This window comes from Podarcis erhardii, assembly GCF_964252035.2.
Source record: "Podarcis erhardii genome assembly, chromosome: 7".
NCBI lineage: Eukaryota > Metazoa > Chordata > Lepidosauria > Squamata > Lacertidae > Podarcis > Podarcis erhardii.
This window is the reverse complement of record NC_138511.1, coordinates 35270333-35290331: the sequence shown is the minus strand read 5'-3', so window position 1 is coordinate 35290331 and position 19999 is coordinate 35270333. Positions and strand designations below refer to the sequence as shown.

General features: G+C 45.9%; 1 protein-coding gene across 1 annotated transcript; it reads left to right on the top strand.

Moving 5' to 3' along the window:
- Positions 1-11653: 11653 nt before the first annotated feature.
- CBLN1 (cerebellin 1 precursor) lies at positions 11654-18806 on the top strand. The gene is made up of 3 exons (XM_081870502.1): positions 11654-12394; positions 13004-13123; positions 17042-18806. The coding sequence occupies exons 1-3, from the start codon at positions 12140-12142 to the stop codon at positions 17237-17239; spliced, it is 573 nt and encodes a 190-aa protein (XP_081726628.1). The 5' UTR covers positions 11654-12139; the 3' UTR covers positions 17240-18806.
- The last annotated feature ends 1193 nt before the right edge of the window (positions 18807-19999 follow it).

Below are 19999 nucleotides of genomic sequence, written 5' to 3'. Positions count from 1 at the left end.
TATTTTCCATGAACAAATTTAAAAGTTGGGAATGTATGCCACCATGCCCCAAAATATTTCACAGACATTTGGATACTGACTGCATCTAGAACAGTGATGAGGAACCTGTGGCCTTCCATATGCTTTTGGACTACAACTCCCACCATCCCTGCACATTGACCACGTTAGCTGGGGCTGGTGGGTATTGGAATCCTCCACCATCTGGTGGTCCACAGATTCCCCACCTCTGGCTAGAGCCTTTGGAGATAGATATTATATAATGTTGCTGAAGGTAATTTATCCAGTGTGATGAAATCACCAACTACGGATTTGCAGCAATATCCAGGTATCTGTCTTGATATACTGTGGGCTTGATATGGGAATACCAGAAGATATCTCAACCTCCAGCAATTTGGAAATGGTTGCTGAAATATCTGGATGCTGCAGAGATCGGGTAAGTTAAAAGAAATGATGGAATGGAGGAATGTTACGATCCGCTGAAGCTGTGATGAAATGGACAAACATCTATTGGAATCCTAAATTTGGCAGAATTTCATTTCTGTGGTAGATCTTGTAATCCTATAGTCCCTGGGAGGGTATCCTAAGGATCATAGGAAGTACCAAATTTACCTCTCTAAGGGTGAAGAGAGAGGTTCGTCTTCAAAGAAGGAAAGATGATGTGAGGAGATGGTTGTTAAGAAAGAAGGCAGGTAGGTGAGAGTTGGTTGAGTGCAGCCTGAGTTTGGTGGGGCAACAGTGCCCCACTTGCCCTAACACACCAGCCTCCACAGGATAAAATGTGGCCTTCAATTACTCCAAAAGAGCTTTACCATTTCCACTGCCCTTTCAAACCTCTGGATTTCAAGCAACCCTGACCATTCTGTAAGGTGGTGGGCCATCGTCGCAGTGTGTCGCTAGCTCTGCTCTTTAAGTCAGGCACAAACAATTTTTGGCTTACTTGAGGATAGCGGGATGTGGGGGGGCACTCTAATTGGCATTCTCTACTCCCCCTCCTCACCCCGTGCACTTTGCCAGGCATTCTGCAAAGCCTCGTGCCCAGAGCCTCTGGGAGCTGCTGCTAGGGAGATGCGACTCTGCGCTGACCCCAAATGCAAGCCAAGGCTTAAGACTTCAAGCTTAGCCCAAAGTCAAGATCGTGAACCAGAAAATATTCCATCTACGGAGTTAAAAAGGGAGAAGCACTTCTGCAAACATGTGCACATGTAAGCAAAGGAGAAATGCAGAGATGTAGAAGAGGAGCGCGATTTTAAGCATCTATGTAACAAAATGCACTCAGCAACACATAGGTCAGAAATTCTCCAATTTATGCCTCTCAATCTTCCTAAGTAAATGTTATTAAATGCAGTAATACCTCATGTTACATTCGCTTCATGTTATGTTTCTTCAGGTTGTGTTCCGCAGTGACTCGGAAGTACCAGAAAGGGTTATTTTCGGGTTTCGCCACTCGCACAAGCACCAAATCGTGTCGCCTACCAGCACAGATTCGGCACTTCAGGTTGCAGGCTTTTCATGATGCAAACGGGCCTCCGGAATGGATCCTGTTCGCAACCAGAGGTACCACTGTATATGAAAGATTTTGGCCACATTCATTAGCACAGAAACCTGGGGGGGGGCCTCTGCCCAATGGCTCTTACCCTGACATCTATTCATATCATTCAGGCTGCAAACAGAGTGTACATGCATCCAGGGTTTCTGAACATATGGAGACAGTACATGACACATACATGCTGTAGGTATGTCGGCTCTGGACACTGGTTCAGCTGAACACATTGCAGTCAAGTTCCAGCTGTCTCCTCCGCGCACTCATTCCTATGCAGATGAGTGTGTGAACACTGTGATTTCCATTCCAATGCTGCAACTGTGACCCATAACAGAGAATGGTTCCCCTACTCCTGCAAATATTTAGTGACAGCTGGTGCTCATTGTGACTGCTGGGTTGGAAGGCGGGGGGGGGGGGTCAACAGTAGGTGGAGACAGAGAGCCAATGACAGGCAGAGCCAAATACTTCTAGCTTTACCCTCAATCTCTTCCCCGCTGAGTTCCATAAGGGGCAACACTGAGACTAAATGGACGGTCAACTTCTGGAATGGTTTTGAGAGAGAAAGTAGGCAGTTAGAAGTGCCCCATTTGCCCTAATGGACCAACCTCTGCTGCATAAAGTTGCCCCATCCAACTCAATCTAGAGGTCTGACTTAGACTCTGGAGAGTGCTTTGTTGTGTACAGGACCTTGCAGATGCCTGCAAAGCCTCTTCAGGCTCTTCAGCCACATCTTCATCTGACTTCAGGTGCAGGGCAGGTGGGCATGGCCTGATCAAAATGCCCCCAGAGGCCGAATCAGGAGGCTAGCAGGTCTAATTAGTCCCATGGGCTAGATGGACAAGTGGCATTTCTCTGTATAATATCCACTTTTTCTCCTCGTGTCCAATTAAATGTGCCTCAGGGCAACTCACCATAAATTTTAGCTCACACTCCAGGGCTGACGAATTGCCATATTTAGATTCCAGACAGACCTCTAGGTTGGATTAGCAGTGGCCTTATCAGATTTATGACTTCTACCCCAGGAATGGCTCACTTGTGTGAATCATCTATAAGACAGGCTCCAAATGCTTGTGCTCACACACAAACACTAGCGTTTGCTCTGTGGCAGGCTGGCCGCAGCATCTCTAAATGTTCCATTGGTGAATCCTAACTTTGGGGTCCTCATCTGATGACTGCAGCATCAAGTAATAACCTGCATGTGTGAATAAACTACCCCAGACCAACCAATACAGGACGTAACAGTGCAGTGGACTTCAGTGACGTCAGTTTATATATTCAACTGCGCATCATCAAATGTTTCATTACCCTGTCTTCATAAATTAAGTGATACACACAGATCTGCAAATTCACTCTGCTAATGTCTTGGCTGAGCTGCTTACAGCCCACAGGAAGTGATGTAAGCATGGCTGTCTGTACCAAGGAAACAGAAGGTGAGGGGAGAGACTAAACTGAAATTCATCCTGACCATGATTGTCTATGGCAGTGGTTCTCATTTTGGGGGGGGGGGTCTGTGCACCCCAGGGGGTCCACGTAACCCACCTAGGGGGTCCGTGGCTCCATTCACATTACACAAACTACCATAAAGGTATCAAAACACCCAATATACTTCCAATATACTTTGCGTTGGAAGTTAAAGTGGAAAACCAATTCACATTTAGACAGGAAATGCTCACAAGGCAAGCACCCCCATGAGCATTTCAAATTATGGAGGAAGAAGAGTGCCTTGCGAGGAGAGCAGCAGGGTGACACTGTTACTTCTTTGACTCAGGAATGGGTCTGGCAAAGCAGGGCCTGCTTTGGAAACAAGGTGACCAGTGCAATACAAACAGTATCCCTTTCTTAAAAGGGTGGAAGTTACATCCTGTTCGCTTTTATTGCATTTTATTTCACAATGACAAATAGTCACCTTTCCCCAAGAACCTCATAAAAAGCCATCTTGACAGATGGCCAAAGTAGATACATCGTACAATTCTATGCTTTTGACAGGCTTTTAAAAACCAAAACAAAAGCCAACATCAGGAGGCTGTGGATTTGAGAGGAGGTATGGCAAGAGAGAAAAGGCTGCTGAATGCTATCCCCTTTCCATTGGTTTTCCTACTGGAAAAAATCTCACTTCCCATCAGAGACAAAAAACCCCACTACCTTTGGGAAAAGATATACGCAGCCATATGTCTCTTGCCTACTTTGGACTGGAAGTGTTGCAGCATGCAAACATATGATAATTTACAGTGGTACCTCAGGTTACAGGCACTTCAGATTACAGACACTTCAGGTTACAGACTCTGCTAGCCCAGAAATAGTACCTCGTGTTAAGAACTTTGCTTCAGGATGAGAACAGAAATTGTGTGGTGGCGGCGCGGCAGCAGCAGCGGGAGGCCCCATTAGCTAAAGTGGTGCCTCAGGTTAAGAACAGTTTCAGGTTAAGAACGGACCTCCAGAACTAATTAAGTTCTTACCCCAAGGTACCACTGTAGTCAGTTTACTGACAACTGGTTGAAAAGACCAAAAGATCTTTTATTGACAACTCTATCATATCATGCATCATGGCTTAGCCTTACTCTCTCAGTGTTTTCAGTGGTGGAGGAAGGGGGGTGCGGTTTGCCCTGGGTGTCATCACAGGTGTGTGTGTGTGACAAAATGAGGTGGTTTTTTTTAAAAAAAAACTGGGCTCACAAAACTTTTTAGGAGTGACGTGGTGGCTTAGGTGCCTGCAGGTTTGCGTTTGCCTACTGCCTCTCCCTCAGCCGCCCTACAGCTGAGGGGGAGGCGTCGGAGAGACTCCAAGCGTCAGAGAGCCTTGCCCTGCCCCCATAGGCAGATTGCCCTGCCCCCATGGGCAGATCACCCCGCCCTCGGCTGCAGGACACACACACCCCGAACCAGGCACCCGAGCGGCTAGCTATACCGCTGAGTGTTTTCAAAGCATGGACAGTGCTAGCAAACAGCAAGGTTGGAAAAGCCCAACAAGCTACTAGTGCCATCTATTCTAGCACCATCTTCGAGATGCAAGCTATAGGCCACCCTCTCCTCCACCCGGATGCTGATGGGCTCCAACTCCCATCAGCTGCATCAAGCATGGCCAATAGTCAAAGATGATGGAAGACAGTGTCCAACGACATCAGGAGGCAATAGTTCCCTTTCACTGCACTACACTCTTAAAAGTCTGTATTGAAAGCAAGGCAAGGAAACACCGTTCAAAACCTGGTTCATTAGGAAGAGGCCGTTTCTCAAGCATAATTAGTTACTGTTCCTAAATGATTTCTAAAACAATTGTTGGTAAGGAAACAAACTGAATTCTATTTTGAGAATGTTTGGAAACTATTGGTTGTATATTGGACTAACGAATTTCCTTGCTGTAAGGTGCATACAACAGGCTTTCTATTTTATTATTCCATTGTAAAAGCTTGGTAACAACAACAAACCTGTAAGGTAGGCCCAATATCATCTTCATATCACAGATGGGGAGCTTAAGGTGAGATGTTGGCTTGCCTAGGTAAAGTCACGACAGACACAGGAGTTGGACTGTGGCTTTCCTTGTCTACAGCTCAGTCGTAAATACTGCAATACAACAAGGCCTCTTGGAACAATCTAGAAGCAGAAACTCCTGTAGAGGTGATATGCATCTCCTGCACATCATACTGAGAGACTGGTTTTATATACAGATAAGTATTGGCTTCAGTAAGTTTAGTGCCCCCTACATTCCGCTGGTGTATATTTAGTACCATTCCCCATAGATCTTTAACTTGTAGGCTTTTTTCTTTTCTTTGACATTTTTTAGACAAGAAGTGGGGGAGAACTGAATGGGTGAGGTCAAAATACGTGGGAAAGTATTTAAAGAGGGCCCCAGGCTGCGGTTTAGCTAAAATGAGGATTCTGGAATTGAAAAGGTTGAATGCTTTTATATGAACTCTTTTGATTACCTCTCCTCTCCTCTCAACCTCAGACCCAGGATATATTTATTTACATCAGTGGCCACATGGTCACAAACAGGCATACTGAATAAGATAAGTGACACAGTGCATGTCAAGTCTCTGTTAAGAAATGTGGCTTCATTCATAAACTAAATCTCAGTTATAAGGTCTTTGCTGAATTGTGCATATATAAAAAAGGGTTTTGTTTTTTAAAAAAATATTTTGCAGTTGGAAAAACAGAATCTCTGTGACTGTCAGATGGTGAAAAGGTTACACTCGCCTGACAGTTTAATTCCAATAGAACAGTGAATCTATTTTTGTTTGCGACACCAGGTTGCAATTTTGTGCCGCCCAGTTCAAAATCAATGCTGGCAATAACCTATCTATAGAAAGCAATTTTTGAGCTTATGCAGTCCTGACTACAAATATGTTCCAGTCTGAGCAGCACTCAAAATTAAGAGGGGAACACTTAATGCCTAATAACATAAAACCAGCAAATAAAGATTCAACTTTACCACCAGCAAAAATGTCTTAAGTCCAAGGAATGCCTGATACTTTTTCAAAGCATCTCACCTGAGGAAACTCTTCCATGATGCTCTGGACGTGATTCAGCAAAATTTAGTTATGACCGAGGTCTCAAAATGCAACCCTATACATACATGCTTAGCTGGGCCACCTAAGTTCTGCTGAGGGACAGGGTAGAAATTTAATACACTTCACATTAAAAGGCAAAGCTAATTTGTGCTTTCTGAAACAACAGTGTGCTGAAACACAGACGTCCTTTGAAAGTCATGCTTCTCTCAATTTTGCAATGCAGTTCACTAATCAAGTAATATGTAGAAAAATGGATACACAATGGTAAAGTGTGTATGTATATAAATGCATATATTTGTGAAAATAGAATGCAAAAATGCAGTATATTATGGAAAATTGGCTCACAAAAATACATTTGGGCAAAATCCATTGCAGAATCATGGAATTGTAGCATTGGAAGGGACCACAAGGGTCATCTAGTCCAACCCCTGCAATGCAGATATCTTTCACCCAATGTGGGACTCAAACCCACAGCCCTGAGATAAAGAGTCACATGCTCTGTTGACTGATCTATCCCAGTGTCTCAGACTTCATTAGATGGTTGCATCTCTCCACCTGCAATACATGGGGTAATTTTGCCTAGACGTATTTTTGCAACATGTTATTGATGCATCAGTAGTGCATTACTGGTGAATTTATTCTGCTTTATTGGCTGTTCCGATTCCCCAGTGCTACCACATTATTGCTTTCTGGAGGGTCTATAGCACAGCAAAAGCAGGACAACGGTGGTATGAAAGTTGCAGGATTTCAGCAGGAAGGTTCAAGAGGTGCACTTCTTAGAAATAAAGGAGTGAGACTACCGCAAAGCTTTTGCAGGTGCACACAGTAGTGAAAACATCGTTACATATGACTACCCCAATAGCATGACAAGTTCAAATCATAACGAATAATAAAAAGGATGCCTGGAAGGGCTGCTAAACACAGACCCAAATAACTGTGAGCTTTCATATTTTTAAAGAGTGTACAGATGTTGCTTCCTTGACCTGGGAGCTCTTGCAGCAACCTGGAGTCTGTTTTGCACCCGGCTTGATTCAACTTAATTAAGCCTGCATAATGAGAGGATGACAGTGTATTGGAGAATTAATGTATTGTATATTGCTTCTGGACTCTTTAGCAGGAGGCAAAACATAAACTTAATAAACCTAAATATATTCTGTTTATTAGTATAAAATTTATTTGTTTTTGCAATCTATATTGTTATCCCTTTTAATAATAAAAAGGTTTTATTTATAAAGTGTTATGAATTGCAGATTATGGACTTTCCACCAAGCTGAGCCTTTCATCTCTCCGCCCCTTTTGTCATTGTGGCTTGGTTTTAACTTTTAAATGGAAGAAGCATTCTGTGGAACCAAGAAAGTTGGTTCCAATAAAATTATTACAGGACGGCAATAAAGTATCAACCTCGTATAACTTTTGGATTTTATTTTATTTTACCCTACCAAACCAACACCTGTAAATTTTGTACATTAAATGGATAAGGGGGAAAAGGTGTGTTCATGTGTGTGTGCAGAACTCAAAAGATCCTTCCTGCTGTGGAATACGTAACTGGTTTCCAGTGAAAGTCTTCTGAACTTCCACAACATTGCAGTAGGCATGAATTTAGACCACAATTTGTCACACACACACACCTGGGCATAAATGGTATGGCTCAATTACATCAAGTGATAAACTGAATTGGTCCTGCAGATTGTCATTGCTGCATTTTTTTAAAAAAAAAACAAAAATTATATACCACTTGGTTGTAAGAAAACTTCTAAAGAGTTTACAAAAAAAAGTTCAAGACAAGGTAATTAAAATTAAAATGCATGTAACTTCTACGTGTCTAAATAGGCTGATGTAAGGGAGCCTGCCTGGTGTCAATAAATAGGGAGTTCCAAAGTTTAGGTGCTGCCACACTAAAATATAAGTTTCTTACAACTGCAGAATGAGTATTATGTGTGCCACCTGTAACAGTGCCACTTATGCAGATCAAAGCAGTTGGGTGGGCAAACACAGAGTCAAGTAATCTTGCAATTGAACTGGTCCCAAGCTGCTTACATACGGTACTATTCACAACACTTTGAACTTGGTGTGGTAGCAAATGAACAACTTGTGCTGATCTCTGAGCAGAAGCATATATACTGACAGGGTCTTACCCCAGCTAGAAGCTGTGCTGTGACTTTATTCACTAGCTGCAGCATCTGGATTAAGCACAAGGGAAGCCCCAGATGAATTGCATTGCAGTAATCCATTCTTGTGGTCAAGCTCTCCCAGTCCAGGCACAGGAGTTTGTATAAGGGGCTCCTAGCCACTAAGGCTCCGTGGTTCCCTGGTTACTGAGCCAGGTCCAAAAGCCCACACAAACTGTGCAACTCCATCCAGCGCAGACAATTGACTTATTTCTTGGACGTGGGACCTACTTGCCCACAGTGCATCTATTTTGCCAGAATTCAAGCTCACCTTATTTTCCCTCATCCATCCCACCACTGCATCTGGGCACCAGTCCAGGGCCTGCTCAACCTCTCTTGATCCAGATATTTTGGAGAAATAGGGTTGAGTGTCATCAGCGTAATGATGGCACCTTGACCCAAAACTCTTAATAAGTGATTCCAGTTTTGTGTAGATAATAAATATCAATGGGCATAGAATAGTGCCCTGGCACCCCGTAGTGCAACCACTGGGGGGCTGAAAATCACTTTCCCTGTGCCACTCTCTGGACTCCATAGGTAGGACAGGAACAGCAGTAACACAGTGACCCCAATTCCCATTCCTGAGAGCTAGTCCAGGTGGGCATCATGGTCAATGGTATAAAAAGTTGCCAAGAGAGAGAGAAGCAGAGCAAGGTCACAATCCCCTAGTAAGGTAATCTGACAGGGTGACCATGGGTGACTCAGTGGATCTAAATAATCCATGCCATCCAAGAATGCTAGCAGCTGCTCCACCACAACTCTCTCCATCACCTTCTCCCCAGAGATGATATTTGCAACTGGTTGGTCCAAGGGGTCCAGGGCTGGTTTCTTTAGGAGTGGTCACATGACCACCTCTTTCAAGGTTACAGAATGAAGTGTTAACCACACTCTAGACCAGGCATGGCCAAACTTGGCCCTCCAGCTGTTTTGGGACTACAACTCCCATCATTCCTAGCTAAAAGGACCAGTGGTCAGGGATAATGGGAATTGTAGTCCCAAAACAGCTTGAGGGCCAAGTTTGGCCATGCAGTCTAGACCCAGCCAGACAAACCCCTACTAAAAGTAATAAGCCAAGAGGGACAAGAGGCCACATGGTTGAGTGTCCAGCCACCAGCACATTGTCCATGTCAGCTGAATGCATAAGATGAAACCAATCCCACAATACATCACCCAGTTTATGTGTTCAGATATCAACAAAACTGGACTTGCAACTATTTGTCTCCCACATTATACTGCATGCGCCGAAGGCCGTTCCACACACGCACACCCCTTCATCATTTGATGTCAGGTGTGGCATACTTGCATGCATGATCCAGCCCCTATACCAGCAACAGGGAACCTGTGGCCCTCTGGATGCTGCTGGAGTGCAACTCCCATCAGCTGCAGCAAGCATGGTCAATGGTGAGGGATGATGGGAGTTGTAGTCCAGCATTGTTCAATTACTTAAAATGTGCCCAAAGAGCACATTCAATGAGCTCTTCCCTACTTCCTCCTTACCCATACTGCACTTGGGTAATATCCTTCAATGACATGACACTCTGATGTGATTCCTAGGAGCCTTTCAAGAGTTGCGCCAATGACATACAAACCCCAATATCCACCCCTTTCTCTGTCTTTGCTTCCTGTCCCATCCCTGGCAAACCAACACTCTATACTTGCACCTCCTTGCTGTCACACATGTCTACCCCAACCTTGTCTGGTCCTCAAAACCACCAATGAAGAAAATTGGCCTGTTCAGATCTATGATGTGGAGCTTCATTTGAGCCTGGGCACATGAGGGTTCCCCTTTAGCACTCTCCAGGTTGGCACTGTGGGTAAAACCTCAGTGCCTAGGACTTGCCGATCGTATGGTCGGCGGTTCGAATCCCCGCGGCGGGGTGAGCTCCCGTCTTTCAGTCCCAGCTCCTGCCCACCTAGCAGTTCGAAAGCACCCCTAAGTGCAAGTAGATAAATAGGTACCGCTTTATAGCGGGAAGGTAAACGGCGTTTCCGTGTGCTGCGCTGGTGCTGGCTTGCCAGAGCAGCTTCGTCACGCTGGCCACGTGACCTGGAAGTGTCTCCGGACAGCGCTGGCTCCTGGCCTCTTAAGTGAGATGAGCGCACAACCATAGAGTGGGACACGACTGGCCCGTACGGGCAGGGGTACCTTTACCTTTAGGGTGCAGTCCTGGGACAGGCAAAGTTAAGACAGGGCCTCTGAGCATGTATTTTTTTTACCTCACTGGCTGGTACCTCACCTCTTTTTTACCTCACTGGCTGGTACCTCACCTCTTTTACCTCACTGGCTGGTAATCCTAGCAAACCCCCTGGCCTTTATGCTGGGCAGGATCTCTCCTTTTAGGGAGATCACTGCAGCCATCTTTCAGTCTCACTTTTTGCCCACCCAAGCACCCAGCCTCCTCCTGAGCACCAACACATGCAGTGCTGGATTACCCAATAGGCAGGCTAAGCACCTGTATAGCAAGGCCACCAAAAGAGATTTTAAAGAAAAAAAAGAGTTTGACATTTGACTTTTTTTTTTTTTAAGGATCCAATTCATCATGGGAAAAATCAGAACTTAGTTAGACTTCCACTCCACTCCACACTTTTACCCCTATTGTTCTTTTCCCTTTTGATTACTTGCCCCTACTGAAACCAGAAGGGATCCTAGTAGGTTAACAAAAATAGTATTTATTTCACGGTTTTATTTCAAATTATATAAGGGAGGAGACACCATCACGGTACTCGGGGCTCCTAGAGCTCTGGCCCTGAGCACGTGCTGTCCTGGCCCCCGTCATCTCACGGACTTCCACGCCCACCCGAGACCCCAACTATTCCTCTCCTCTTCCTGCGCCTCACCAGCTGAAGCTACCCCATAGGATGATGCTTCCCCGCCTGCTAAAGACCCTCTCCGACGGGGCACGATCGTTCTCTCCCACGTATAGGCTGCAAGAAACTTCATTTCCCCCCACCCTCCCAACTCCCCTCTCTCTGCCAGAGCACCCGGAGTTCGTGCGCCCCTGAGCCAAAAGAGTCTCCCCGTCGAAAAGCGCGAAGGACACGGAGGGCGCTCTTTCCTGGGTCCCCATGCCCTGTCCACGCGGCTCCTTCCGTGCTCTCCTTACCTGTGCGGCCCCTGAGCGAGAGGCAGCGGACCCCCCTCTTTCCCCGCCAGACTTTGCCCAGGCGCGGGCGCCGTCCGTCCCCACCACCATCCGCCGCGCTCGCCATCTCTCGCTCCTTCTCTCCACCTGCTCCTGACCACCTAATCACCCGAAAGCCTCCGCCTTCGGGGAGGAGGGGGGGTGCTGAAAGAGACGGACCGGGCACCCATTGGCTGGCGGCGAGCGCGCCCGCCTGCCATTGGCCGCGGGCGGCGCCAGCGCTGGGAGTGGCCGGCGCTGACGCCAGGCTCGGGTTGGTGGGGTGGGAGCGCGGCGCGGCGGCGCCTTTTGTGTGCTTCGGCGACGGCAGCGGCGGCGGCGGCGGCGGGGAGCTTGCCTTGGCCACTGCGAGCAAGGAAGAGAGCGAGCAGGCGGGCGGCGCTGGGGCTGGGCTGCGGCGCGCGCGCCCTTCTTCTCCCCCTCCCCTCCTTGCGCTATGCATTCGAGCGCTCCTGAGCCTTGCCAGGGGCTGCCGATGCCGCAGCTGCCGCCGCCGCCGCCGCCGCCACTGCTTCTTCCAGCACGTCGAGGGGCTTGCGAGGAATAGAGCCAGGCGGCCGGCTTAGGGGGCAGCCGGGCTCTCGGGAAGGCTCGAGAGAAGCCCGAGGCGGCTGGGGAAAAGAAGAGGAGGAGGGAGGATCAGGCTAAGGAGCCGCCGGTCCGTCCGCCCCTTCGGGGAAGCTGGATCTGCTGGCCGCCTAGCAGCGTTGTCCCTGCTGGGGGGATCGGAGGAGGCGGGCGAGACGAAGCGGCAGGCGGACCCGCCTGGGACGCGGCGGCGCGATGCTGGCGCTGGAGCTGCTGGGCTTGGCTTGGCTGGCCGGGGTGGCGATGGGGCAGAACGAGACGGAGCCCATCATCCTGGAGGGCAAGTGCCTGGTGGTGTGCGACTCCAACCCGGCCTCGGACCCGACGGGCACGGCGCTGGGCATCTCGGTGCGCTCGGGCAGCGCCAAGGTGGCCTTTTCGGCCATCCGCAGCACCAACCACGAGCCGTCGGAGATGAGCAACAGGACCATGATCATTTACTTCGACCAGGTGAGAGACCCCGCAGGAAATCGGAGGGCGTCGGTAGGGTTTTCCTCTTTGCTGATAAGGGAGCGTGAAAGGGGGTGTTCTCGGGGTGACTGCGTGGAGGGCATGAGTGGGTGTGCTAGAGAGAAGGGGCGCTGGCTTTGGAGCAACTGCCCCTCTTTCCATTCCCCCCCCCCCAAGAAAATACCCTCTGAGCCGTCCGCAGATCAATCCCGGGTGCATAGAGGGTTGTAAGCCACCGTCTTTAGATGTTCCCCGAAGAGATTTCGAATTGCCTGTGGAAACTTTAGTGGAGGGGAGTGAGGAGAGCGCGTGATCGTGGGGTGGGGTGGGGTAAGAGCTGTTACTGGCTGGGCTGGCTCCATGTTCTAGTAAGAAATCCGCAGGCGAGGAGAGACCGCGTGGCGTCTCCAGATGTGGTTCGCGGTCCAGATTCTAGGGAGGGACGGGTGTGTTTCTCACTCTGGAGTGCCTCCTTCCGTGCCTCTTTAAAGGAAAAAAACTTAATCTGGGCCGGCGACAGATGGCCACGTTTCTGGGGAATCCATCCAGCTGCTGGCGTTTTCAATCTTTCTCCCTGATTTCTCACTCTGCTCTGCCTTTCCCTTGTAGGTACTAGTGAATATCGGACTGAACTTTGACTCTGAGCGGAGCACTTTCATCGCGCCCCGAAAGGGGATCTACGGCTTTAATTTTCACGTAGTCAAAGTGTACAACAGGCAAACCATCCAGGTCAGAGAATGCTGGTTTTGCTTGAGACACTTGCCCTTTGTGGCATGCAAGATTGTGTGAGCATCTGTTTGTGTATGCCTGTGTCTTACTCCAACTGCTGCATGCATTATAAGGTGGGATAAGTTCCACGGAACTTAGCAGGGCTTACTTTGGAACAACATGCAGAGGATCAAGGCCTCCTGATCAAACTTTTAATACTGGGTTTTGTACAGAACTATTTAGCTACCCAGACTAGCAGTAGCTCTGCAGGATTTGATATGGGGAGGGGGTCTTTTCCATCCTCACCTAAGGAATCTGGACCTTCTGCTTGCAAAGCAGATGCTATAGCCCTCTCCATCTTCCAAATAACTTTCTTGTGTCTTTAAAATTCAGAATGAAATGAAGTAGGATAAGGAAGGGGCAAATTCCCCCCCCCCCACGCACATAACAATTAAATACAGAGGCACTCCCACAGCAAACAACAGAGAAAATACGATTCTATGTAATCGGGCATACAAAAATCTCATTGCGCATCAATGCCCTTCATAATCAGGGCCCAGCCGTCCAAACAAAATCCGGAATGCCACAATCAAAGTGAGCAAATCAGAATGTTTTCCTATCTCCCCATTCATGGCATTTATGCTACCAACCAAGGATGAAACCCAGAGCATGTTTTCTTGGAAATAAACCCCATAGAATAAAAGCAGGCTTGATTCCACATAATGTGCCTAATGATCAGATTGCTTTAAAGAGTGCTATTCAAAAACAGTTTGGATTTTGTTTTTTCCCCATTTTCTGCCCCATCTTTCCTCCCAGCAGCTGAAGGCAGTGTACCTGGTTCTTCCACCACCACCTCACTGTTAATATTATCACAGCAACCCTGCGAGGTTGGTTTGCTGGCCCAAGGTCACCCAGGATGCTTCATGGCTAAGAAGGGATTTGAATCTGCATCATACAAACTTGTACAGGATGATCAAACCTACCACCTCACACCAATAGCTTTCTTTTGATCTAATATTATGCTTTCTCTCCCCCCCCCCTTGCATTCCACTCCCTTTGTGGTCTGTGACTGTCTGAAGGATTAGGCTTAAAAATATGGAAAATCTGTACGTCTGAATTTAGACTAAACATGTAAAATTATTAACCCTGCAAAACATCTAAGTCACATTCAGTCGAGGGGGCCAAATTCTAATAATAAAAAAGGAGGTTGGGGATGAAAGCAAGTTCAGTAAACAAAACTACTTTTGAAGACCAACTTATTTAAATTTCTAGATAGAGATATAAAGAATGGTTTTCTACCTTGCTCAGTTTAATACCCTCCTTAAAGTGTCATGTTGTGTGACTTGGGTGATTTTTTTTATTCCATTTGTGCTTCAGAAATCCACATTCCTGCTTCTTCCCCCAATACTAACTGCTGCCCACATGCTACATAAAGTTTTATATGTCATAATCCTTACTTTACAACCTGTCAGTCTCACTGTAGTAATTTAGGATAGGGACTCGCTCACAGGGCTGAAATTGAAACAGTCTTTCTCCAATGGCTTGGGAGTCGCCTCTGTCTTATTTATCATAGAAGTACCTTATCAGGTGGGGGGGGGGATAGGCCTTTCTGCTGATGGGCTGGGCATTTTAGACCTTTCAGAAGCCTCAGCAGATCCATTTGGGGGTTTATTAGCTGAATGAAGGTTGACAGAACAAGGAATCTTCCCTCCCATGGGCCAACATGACTGAGTTATCTGGTTGCATGTTTCCCCAATATTACACTGCTCCCACTTCCATAACATCATGGGGATTGGTCTGAACGAGTCATCTGAACAAGGGCATTGCCTGTCCACAGGCTCTTATTGGTGTGGAGTAAAATGGGATATGGTATCCAACAGCCTGAATACTGTGCATTGATCAGATTGGACTCCTAAACCGTTTATCATGAATACATTTCTATTATTATTATTTAGACTGTATTTGTCCATGTTTCTAGCTATAGGTCAAGATCTATGCCTGAATCTATTTTTGAATGACTTGGGTGTTCCTTTGCAGTTTTTCCCTAGCTCTTTCTGAGTTCGGTGGATTTTAGGCCAACACATTAAGCCAAAAATATGTGTGCCGTACAGAAAACGTAACCTACTCATCGTATTTTGTGTAGTTACCTGCTTGGGTCCATTAATTCTAGTAGGTTTGTTCTGGTAAGAGTAGGTGAGTCTGTGTATATGTAAAAGTGTGCAAATACTTTTTTTTTCATTAGATCTACAATTTCTGCTTTAGAAAGCCCTAACTGAGTCTTTGTGGCTAGCTGATTTCTACATCTATGGCTAGGACTGCTCTGTTTAAGGAGGAATGAAGGCAGGCTGGCCCAATTTCCTTTTGTGATGACCTCTCAGTTACTGTTTTTAGCTGGCTAAAGAGGCATAGAGTGGTGGTGGAGAATTATGGCCTGGATAAAAAATTAGGAGAGTTGGGGGCGAGGGGCCCCCCTCCACCATAATTTGAGCAATGCTTTATTCTGTATAAATTTAGATCCACTCTTAAATCAGCTTCAAAAGCTATCAGTCACTGTCACAATGCCAAGATGGACAGCTGATCGATCTATGCTTTTATGTCCATCTCTAATTACTGGTGGCTGTGTTGTTTGCTGTGGTTGTATCTGAAGGAGCTGGATAAAACCCACTATCTCCCTTGCTTAGGCAGGCAGAAGGCTCCCGCTCTGTAGGATGCAGATTGGCTCTGTCAGGGATTCAGCATCTTTGCTGCTTCACAAATGGATAAGCTGCCCCCCTTGATGAACTTCAGAGATGCTAGCCAGAGCTTGAATGCCTTTATCTCTTTCTTCAGTCTCTGAGGTTTTGGGGAGGGGGCGCGGAGTGTGTGTCCAGTTTTCCTCAAGGACAAGCAGCCCCTCTTGAGAGGTGTGGGGAGAGAGAGAAGCATCCATCTGAAAGGGTTTCACCCTAGATTTTGAGCCATGCCCCATAAGCGCCCCAATTTTCCTCACAGGCAACTTGCCCTTCGATAATCAGATCTACATTTAATTTTTTTAAGAAACAATTGTGATTGTGGTGCTGTAATATATTTATTTGTTCACATAGTGCTTTGAGGTCTCTCCAGGGTGGGCAGGCAAGCAGCATTTACATTTAAATATAGTAATATTTCTAAAAAATGTTTGAAGGAGGGGGTTGCGAGGATAATTACAGCAGTGGTGAAAAGCAGAAGCACTCTCTACTGCTGAATCTGGAGGAGCACAATTAATCTGATCTGGCAGCAGAACGGATGGTACCTTTCCTTTTCTACAAAAAGAGAGAGAGAAGGAAATGGAACAATGCTATCTGGAGGTCATTCCTAGAAAGTTTGGGAGAGTGACATCATAACACACAGCTGCCAGCCCTTAGATCTGCATCCTTTTCATTTACCCACCCATTTTCCTTTGTGTCTTTGGCTGATATACATGGCTTATCCTATACGATTTCCTCATGCATTGAAGAAGCAAGGTTTCATTCCATGCTTGTCATGACAATATAGTCTGGGATGCTATCGGAAACATTCTGGCTAATATCTCCCCCCCCCCCGCAATCTCATGCAATGCTACTCAGAAGGAAGTCCCATTGAGCTCCCGTCCCATTGAATGCCTAAGATTTTGCAGCCTCAGGCTGGAATCTGATGCATACTTTCTTGGGAGTAAGCCCTACTGAACACAGTGGGACACCTCTCAGTAAACCTGCATGGGATTGGGCTGCTGATGTTCACTTGTTGCAACCCTGTGAAAGAAAGAGGGAAAGAAAGAGAAAGAAAGAAATTCTAATAAACAATTAATGGAGGGAGGGGAAATTCATTTCACCAGGTGCTTCCAATTGGGGGAAAAAAACCCTGCCAGCCATTTCTGTGAATTTGCCTGCTGCCTCCTCTTCCTTTCATTGATGGGGACTTTGTCTTTCACTTGCTTTTCAGGTGAGCCTGATGCTGAATGGGTGGCCAGTGATTTCCGCCTTTGCCGGGGACCAGGATGTCACCCGCGAAGCCGCCAGCAACGGGGTCCTGATCCAGATGGAGAAAGGAGACAGAGCTTATTTGAAACTGGAGAGAGGAAACTTAATGGGGGGTTGGAAATATTCAACCTTCTCTGGATTTCTAGTATTCCCTCTTTAAACAACTTGCCGACTGGCTGAGGAAGGGAGGATGGAGCAAGTCTTTCAGCACTGCTTACCAATCCCTGAATTTGTAGCTGGATAGAAGGAATCTCGGACAGCAAAAAGCTTCTGGATACTATCGACATAACTGCAGAAGTTAAACCCTTAACTTAGGTTTGTGTGCATTGCTCTGAAGATCTCTGTAATGGCGCAGCCGGACAACAGAAGACGCTTGAATTCATCCTCCTTCAATAATTATTTCTCTTTTCTCTCTCCCATTTTGCAAACCAAATTATGTTACATCTCAATTTAACTGATATTATTAGCTACCATTGTACCCCACCCACTGCCCCCCGCAAGCTCCTACATGGTACCTACTTCACACATCCTTTTTACAGCCAATTTGGGTTTGTTTTTAACATTATATATCTCTATTTTTTACTCTTTCCCTGAGTTTTAAAAAAAAAGTATTTTTGAATACATGGGTGCCATGGTTGAGAGGTGCAATGCAAACCCTGCTGTGATGCTACTAGTAAGGAAATCTGGGGAGGGTAGGACTATCAACACAAACTTATTCTAGCCAAATCCTGATTTTCACTATTTCTATGTAATTCTGAGTGATTGTGGAATTTTCAGGCTGCTCGATGTTTTGATGCTTGTTTTTCGCTCTTGTAAATTTGTGGCCCAACTACATGCCGGAAAGTATATTGAACTTTTACTAATTAATCTGTAAGATAAAAACCAGAAAAGAAGTGTGAATATTGACATAATTTAATTTAGGCTTTAGGTTTTGTTTTTGTTTTTTTTTAAAAAAAAGGTTTAAATGGGGTTTTTAATTTAATTTAATTTAATTTTCCTTAGAAGAGAAACAAAGCAACTTGGTGTAGTTAACACAATCTTAACCAGATGTAGGAGGAGGAGAGAGATACCAACAGAAAAAATGAAAGGGGGAGGGGGCAGAAATATGCAATCGCAGCCATTTGTTGCCATTTCCACTTGTCTGTTCTAATTCTGAATATGAAACAGAAGAAAACGAAAGCACAGTCTTCAGAAACAGAGAGTGCAAATACTCCCTTTTAGCAGTGTTTGAGTCCTTGTTCTTCCTCATAGTTTCATGTGCCGTTTTTAAAAGTTGGGGCTCATGTGTCAATTTCAGTAACTACTATCTCAGTTTAAGCATACTGCTCTATTGGCACAAGTTCCTCAAGGTAGGAGGAAGAGGAGGAGGAGAGCCCCCACCCTGAACAGTCGCCAAGAAAATGCCCACAAAATTCTCCCCTCTGTTCTCTTTACCATTGTTATGTATTACATTCTCTCAATCAAATTACGTTTTATAAAGCTGTCTTGCTTTCAAAGGAAGAGAGGAAAGAAACCCCCTTACAAGGTATACCTAAAATGCTAGTATTATTATTTGCTAGTAATATTTTGTTTACAGTCTTTCAGAAATGCAAATGCTATAATTTTGCAGCACTCTAAAGAGAACTACTACTTTTATTATCAAGGTAAAGTAAAATACTTTTGATTGTAATCAAAACATAATGTGAAATAAAACCAGTGGAATAAACAAATTGATTTATTGGGGTGTAGAGAGCCCTCCTGCCCCCGACTCTTGTTCACAAAAAATAATAACACAGGTCGGACTTGGAGGTTAACTAGACATCTATAAATCAAAACAATAGCTGGATATAAACAGCCAATTTCTCAATTTGGAGCCATAATGTGGAGACCGGCTGCCACAGAGTTAAAATGTAATGGCTCCCCCCCTCCTTCCCCAAACCTGGGTTCCAAGAAGGAATTTAATTAGCTCCTAGGGGGGCAGTTAATTCTGGCTTAATAAGCAATGCTTTATTTTATGCTCGGTGGAGGGTGATGTGTGGATGTGTCCTTGTTAATAGTTCCATACAGCAAACAGAGATGCCAGTCTTTTGAAAAGCCTGTGGGAAAATGGGATGGGAACAAAAGAGGAAGGTGAGTTTTGTTCATTGGGCACACAGGTTGAAAGCTATCAGGGAATCCTTTGATGCAGTTGAGAAGTGGAACTGCAGCCTGAAAGGGGAGCTGGCCAATTTCCACCAGGGCAGGGAGATGGAGAGGAGAAGGGTTCACATGCTATATGGAGGTGGTTGGGCTCCAGCAACGCAAGAAGTCCCAGGTTCAAATTATGCCTCTGCCTGCTACAAAACCACCCAGGTGCTCTTAGGCAAATTCCTTTGCTTCAGGTTCCCACTTGCACTATAAAATGTAAGCAATACTAACCTGCTCTGGGGGGGGGGGGTAGCGAAACAGCAACATTATGTGGCACCGTAAACACTTAATTTTATTATGACAGAAGCATCTTTTCAGGATGACTGAGGGCATGTGTGTGAAATGCTTTCAAGACTTCATGAGTCCTAGGTTTGATGGTGAAAAGTCCACTGAGCATTCCCTGTTTCAGACAGACAAACAGGGTGACATAGGAAGGGGTGACTGATTTGGGGTGGTTGCAGAGCAAATGCCCCCAAATACATCCTGAACCCCTATTTTCCAAATCTCCCTGCCCCGAGCATCTGCTTGTATATGCTTCTCTGCCAGGAGAGAAATGCAGGTGTGTTTGACTACTAGGAAAATTGGAACTGGGTGCATGGAGGGATTAGGAGGGCCAGTTTAAGAAAATATAATCTCTGTGTCAGTGTCTTGCTCATACAACTTCCCACTGGCTTTGTGCAATTTTTTTTTTAAAAAAATCTGATCATGCTAATCATGTGATAATATTCAATACTGTATACATTATTCTTTTGGG